The sequence below is a fragment of the Vollenhovia emeryi genome, unplaced genomic scaffold, assembly GCF_000949405.1.
Source record: "Vollenhovia emeryi isolate VEMERY1.0 unplaced genomic scaffold, V.emery_V1.0 DF939153.1, whole genome shotgun sequence".
NCBI classification, from domain to species: domain Eukaryota; kingdom Metazoa; phylum Arthropoda; class Insecta; order Hymenoptera; family Formicidae; genus Vollenhovia; species Vollenhovia emeryi.
In genome coordinates this window covers 617,899-624,301 of record NW_011967213.1, presented here as the reverse complement: position 1 = coordinate 624,301, position 6,403 = coordinate 617,899, and the positions used below count along the sequence as shown (strand labels likewise).

At 48.5% G+C, this 6,403-nt stretch overlaps 1 protein-coding gene across 1 annotated transcript; it reads right to left on the bottom strand.

Moving 5' to 3' along the window:
• Window positions 1–2,646: 2,646 nt before the first annotated feature.
• Window positions 2,647–6,093, bottom strand: LOC105565383. Its single transcript, XM_012018529.1, has 3 exons — window positions 5,982–6,093; window positions 5,761–5,847; window positions 2,647–5,330 (listed from the first exon to the last, which is right to left on the bottom strand). The coding sequence occupies exons 1-3, from the start codon at window positions 6,091–6,093 to the stop codon at window positions 2,647–2,649; spliced, it is 2,883 nt and encodes a 960-aa protein (XP_011873919.1).
• Window positions 6,094–6,403: the final 310 nt, after the last annotated feature.

Here is a 6,403-nt window from a genome sequence, read left to right as displayed (position 1 = left end):
AAAACTTGAAAAAGTAAGTTATCACCGACAAAACGTTAATCAGTCAATGACATGAGCCAGTCGATGTAATAAGTTCCAAAGCACTGTATCAGGCCTGCGAGAAAATTCGTCACTTGGGTGCGATAGACTCGAGGCTAGCCGACGAGAGCTTCGTTTTATGTGCCGGTGATGTTCGTCCTCGTCTTACAACGGCTGCCGGTTATATCGGAATTGCTATCGCTACCAGGAGGAGGCCTCGTCGTCGGGTAGATTTGCTGGTTGAACGGCGGTACGACAAGGAGTTATGATATCGGCGCCGATCGCCGCGCCAAGTGAAAACACGGTGGCGTGAGTAATATACAACCATAGGGCGATCTTTTATAGTGCAGGAGACCCCGAAGGGAATGATCCGCGGCTACGTCTCGCATAGATAGGATCGTTCTAACCTCGGGAACGAGAGGAGAGGGTCAAGGAGAAGCGAACCCGGAGAGTAGTCGGCGGAATCTAGTCGTAAATAAAAGCAACGTCTGCTACCAATGCCAATCCCGTCTCGACTTCGTCATCGTACTGCGTTGCTGCGCCTTCTAACGGGGAGTTTAATCGTTGCGATGTGCACAGAGATGATTGACCCGAGAGGCTGAAAAACCCGCTCATCGGAGAGTCATTTGCCAATAATAAAGCTACGAACGTCGTCTGCTATTAAACTACGTTCCTCGGTAAAGGGGAATAGGATCTAAGAAGTCAACTGAATGCTGCGAGGTTCACCGAAGAAACGATGCTGAATGGTTGCATTAGATTTTTAGAATTAAGAGTGTAATTTGGTACAATCGATCGCAGACTTATCTCGAGGTGAAATTTGATCATCTACCGGAAATCGACTCGTGGCCAATCAATCTCTGAGAAAATGCACACAACTGGCCTCTGATCACCTCGACAAGGAGGCGGGACACCGAGCCGCGCATCGGGCCTCTAACTCGAGCGGCATCATTCAACGCTCATTATTCGTATTCCGTTAGACGCGAGCAACGTCCGCAGAAGAGCACGCGGAACGTCCGCAGGAGCAAATGACAGCAGGATCGGCGGGTGAGCGGTCAGGAAAGTGGCACGGCATGGCATGGCACGGCACGGCACGGCACGACCAGCTGCTGTAACTGAGACTAAACTACGTCCGCGTGTCTTCCACCAGCGCGAAGGTAATCAGGGCCACGGGGTCTGCCATTACCTCCGGGCATTATCGGCGATGGTAGTAGCGCAATATGGTAGCCGGTGCTCCGGTATCGCGGCATTGCGAAGTGGCAGCCGGATTCGAGTCTCTCCCCTGCTCACAACTCGGAGAGAAGCGTCCGCTTCGTCCACTCTCCCTCGTCGAGGGATACCGGATGCGATGCATACGCAGCGCCGATTAGACCGGCAGGACGCCTGCGATTTGAATGATTAGACAGGGGGGGTCGACGATTTGGAGATCACGCCGGTGGTCAAATAACAGCCTCCGGGCCGCGTTCGTGACCGGTAGGCACGCATATCCCGGCGCGGCGGGTCGATAGTTCGTCCGCTCGACCGAGGCAGAAGCGCCAAGAGTCCATGCGGGATGCATGTCGGTGTACACGTAAGTACACGTGTCTGATTGAACGACCTAGCCATTCTCCAACCTTAGCCTCCTCCTCCTCCTCCTCCTTCCTCCTGCTGTTGCCTCTCGACAGGTGCGTTGGCCGGGGATTAATGCCCGATCGTCTCGAGGATCAAAAAAGCTCTTAAGGCGAGCTAACCGCGCCGTATACGGTAATTTTGTGAATACAGCCCCGCTTCATTCCCTATCCGCTTTTAATCGTAAGTGCGAGGAGGCGAACGTGTTTATGGGAGTGGAGAATAATTTCAGGAGGCGGAGGGCGCGCACGTAAGGAAATCGTACCCGATGAACCAATGGAAATTATTTACGCACCGAATTCGAATAAGTCCACAAATAATTTGACCGATACTGAGCTGCGAAATCATTCCATTATTAAATATATTACACGAGAATGTAATCAGATCGCTTATTTCACTACTAATTGTTCTGTCAACCTCTGACAACTTTAAGAAAATTTATCAGTAACATGTTTATTACTTGTGGAAAAATATTTTATACTATAATATAATCTCAAATTTTTAACACAATTGTTAACATGTTTTTTTATTCTCGTATAAGTTTTATAAAAAATGCAATTAGACTACACCGTATATTTTTTTACTTCGTTGTGTTTTATAACAAATCATCCCCGCGAGTCTGATTCATTATTAGTGGATTTATATAAGCTCGATTTGTAATTTTGCAATTTTTGCAACACGTGTATTTTCTTCAACGTTTTATATCTACACGTTGTTTCTCATTTACATACATGCATCGACAACAAATTTCATATTTTCTTAAAAATATCAAGAAAGGATATGAAAGAGACGAAAGAATTGCAGTGTAAATTATTGGGAAAAAAAATTATTCATATTTCGTGTTCATCGTATTCATTGTTGCTCTTAAGCATCGAAAGCAAACGGAAATGGGGTGCACAGTCTGACATTGAAGCTCGCGGAACCCTGGCTCGTTACGTCGCGGCAACGATGCCGCCCTAATTAATCGGGAGAACTGAATTATGCGAAGGTGCACGCGCACCGGAACTTATATTCCGTCGCAAACTACTCATAACGCGCGCGGAACGGCGCGTTGTCGCCGCTTCGTGCCGCCTCGTTTATCTTCTCGCCGACGTCGAGCCGCGAAAAGACTTCCGTCCATTGCCGCAGTCCCAGCGCGTCCGCGGCGTCGCCACGCAGGTAATCAGACACCACCCGCTGATCCCGTGAGGACACGTGGAATCCGCTCACCTGTCCCGTCCTCTTTCTTGCGTTCGCGCCGCTATCGCCGCCGCTTCCTGAAGTCTCCATTACCGCATTACCGGCGTGAGAATCGCGCGGCTCCCCGGCGGCGTTTGCGTACGCATCATTAGCGTTCCTCAGGGTTGACCGCGCGACTGTGGGAGAATCGGAGGAGCATGACGTTTCCGGCTGCTTCCACGATTTGTAGATGAGATTCTTGGAACGCGGCACGCGCCACTTGTCCAGGTTTTCCTTACTGTAGGGATAAGGATCGCCGGGTAATCGTATGTAATCGCCATCGATGATGTATTCCTTGCTCGGATCGTCGCCTACGTTTTTCACGTTCGAGTCGAGGGTAGCGCTGTTATCTGTAGGTCCCGAATCTCCCTTAGCCGATTTGATTGCGTCTGATTTAATCGAATCACTGTCAGTTGATGGATTGTTGAAATCGACGTACGTAGCGTCTTCGTCGTGTGAGTCGATGTAATGTTTTATTTCGTCTTGTGCAATTTCGTCTTTAGAGCGAGATTTATCCTTTTGCGTAAATTCAGAAGACACGACAGAATCCGAGAGACGAGCGGTCTTCTTACGACCAGTACTTTGCAGCTGGTTTATGGAAATCTCCATTTCTTTGTCTGCGATAACATCTAGGACCTTTGCGAAATCAGTATCCGTTTCTTGCTGGTCGCTGCTTGACGATGTTCGAGATTTTACAAGCATGGGAGATGGATTGCTGCTTAATATATTATTCGAATTAGGGTCGTTTCCCTCGTTTTGGTTTTTCGAGTCTCTCTGTTGTTTACTCTGCTGACTCGATGCCCCATCGATCACTTTCTTCGGCATAGAACCTTCAGAATTCGTAGAAAAGGCTGACACAAATCCTGGACATTTCATCTTAGTTCTATCGACAGAAGCAAAGTTACTTGAAAGTGATTCACTATGTTGAATGCTATTCGTACGCCGATGAATATAACGAATTTGCGCGCTCATAGTGTGCAGTTTCTTGCTGTTGGAATACAAGTCCGGTCTTCGCAAAGATCCGACACGCTTAATCTCCGTTGTCTTCGGCGACGTATATCTGGAGTCCAATTGCTCAATCTCTTTGTTCTTCAAGTTGTCCTCGGTGGATCTTACAACTCGCACATCCAGTTTCGGCTGCGGTGCTTCCGGACGGATAGACACCATTTCCAGGTTCTCCGTGTCGGCCGACGAATAATTCTCTTTGACCTCCGGAACTGATCTCGTCACGAGATTTCGCCAGGCAGTGATCTCGGTGTCCAAGCCCGCCTCTTCCGGAATGTTGAACTCATTGTCGACGACTATCGTCTCTTTCAGCATGTTCGGGGATGTTCTCATGATTTTTCGAAGCTCTTCGGAACTCATATATGAGCTTGCGTCGTGGCTATCCTGTTGCGTCGCGACAAGATTGTCACTCGGGCCGGTCTGACTCGACGGAGTCGAGAGATACTCCGCGGTTGTACCTTTCAAGCTCGATACGTCAGACTTGTTCGGCGAATCGTTCGGCGCTGTCCCAGCGCCGCCCTTTGCCCCGTCGGTGGTATCGCCACTCTCAAGGGTCGAAGATGCGTTTTGAGGCTTCTCCGCGCCTCGCCCAGAATTCGCGGTCGCCGGCGGAGCGGTATCCGGCTCCGGTTGTTTCAGGTTCACTCCCCAAAGCCGCTTCGTGACGTATCGCTGGCCCTTTTCGGCCAACTTATCGTTATCGTTTGCCGCTTCGACGGCCGGCTGTTCCTCAGCGAGCTTCACGCCCCATTCGTAACGAAACGCCGCGTCGGGGTCACTCCTCGGGTTATCGTTCGCCACCATCTCCGCTCGGTTCTCGCTACTATCGACGGATACCGATTCGCCGTCCGCATGTATTACCGGCTTCTTCTTATCCTTTCTATTCTTCTTCTCGTCCTTCTTCTCGCGCTTTTCGGGCGCGTCAGGCTCCTTGATGGGCGGCTTTGAGTCCCTAGGAGCGAAACCCACGATCGCGCGCGTCGGCATGCTGATGTATCTATTCGGGACGCACAATCCCAGCAGCGGCTGTTTTGTCCGCTGCGGTGGCAGGCGATAACAGTGTCTCGGGCTCGTGTAACAACGATAATGCGAGGCCACGTCGAGATCGACTCTCGCCGCAAACTCGATCGCGCCGCCGTTCTTCTCGGATCGATACACCTTGCCGGGGTCCATCTCGCGTTCGGAAGTTTTTCCAGCCGCAAAACGACTCGGCTGCGACGTAGCGTAGATCGCCGATTGTTGAGTCGCGTACGCACGTTCGCCGCTCTCCGCGTCACGCTTCTCACCGCGGATGTTCCCATACTCGAACTTCGTCGTCGATCGCACCGCGTAGAAGTTGGCTAGTTTTTGATTAATGACGTCGACCTTGTCCGAGGGGTCTGCCGGCCGCATGGAAGTCGCTATTTCTGGCCGATTGAATGTTGTTGCCGTTGCTGCACGATCGACGATCACAGTGTCAGCCTTGCGGCTTTTGCTTTTATCCTCTGCAACATGATATCTCATCCATGACTTACATCATCTCATGCTGCGTGATAAAATTTAGGGTCTTTGCAATTTCTCAAAAGCAAATGTGTCTTTTAATATTCTATTTATAATTTTGATATTCTGATTACAATCTTAATTTTGCATATGCACTATTACATTTGTATTGAAAATTACATGTTCAAATTTATCATGATGTAAATATTGCAAAATATCATTGAATTGTCTTCAAATGTGCAGAACATTTTCTGATAAATTACATCATGTTTGTGACAAATCAATCATTGTCTTAACAAATTAATAGTTGGTGAGAAGCACGCGTGTAATTATGAATTGTACGATTAATTTTTGCATATTATATAACATACATTACGTAATAGTGAATGGCTAAAATAACCTCTGTCCCAAAAATGACATCAGCGTGCGGCTCACCTGCAGATTTATTAAAGATGTCCTTCAGCCAAGTGAGAAATCCATCTCGTCCGCCAACGGTTTTCTCGTCGGTATGCATGACAGATGCTGCGTAAACAGAAACTCTGCATTTATAAATGTCATTATCGTCCACAGGATTGAGTGCACGATGTTTTACGACACGCATGTTATATTTATGATGGTCGGTGCCTGATTACGTTGACATTTAGGGTGGTACTGACCGGCAGATAAATTCCTGTGGGGTTTGGGGTTAAGCAACCCCCGCACGACATCGACTGGATCGTATTGTCGCCGCAGCATCGCGTTCCTCGAATACGGTGAAAACGTGCACATCTTCCGATATAAATTACACCGAGTGAATTTTGACGGTGGATCTTTCCAAATCTATGTGATTCGCGATTACTAAACGATCTTATTGACAAGCTTGGCAGATTGTCTTCTGCCGAGCGCGCTTGCTTATGTCAGTCCTCGTCTGATTTGTTGTATGCGATTTTGTTTCTCTTTCTAAAAAAGATATGTTACCAGCGCGAATGTCGTTAATATCGATTGTGTCAAATTTAAGGAGTTACTTCAAAAGAATTTCGTCTCTATAATCGTCGAATCGGTGTCCGACGATCTCTCGCCAGTCAATGGTACCATGTTG

What these genes read in the sequence shown, in the direction of transcription:
- LOC105565383 (XM_012018529.1), bottom strand. Translation starts at nt 6,093, where the DNA reads ATGTGCACGTTTTCACCGTATTCGAGGAACGCGATGCTGCGGCGACAA. An exon ending in CCACAGGAATTTATCTGCCG is followed by an intron (nt 5,848 to 5,981) that starts GTCAGTACCACC and finishes CTGTTTACGCAG; the next exon opens with CATCTGTCATGCATACCGAC. An exon ending in CATCTTTAATAAATCTGCAG is followed by an intron (nt 5,331 to 5,760) that starts GTGAGCCGCACG and finishes ATCATGTTGCAG; the next exon opens with AGGATAAAAGCAAAAGCCGC.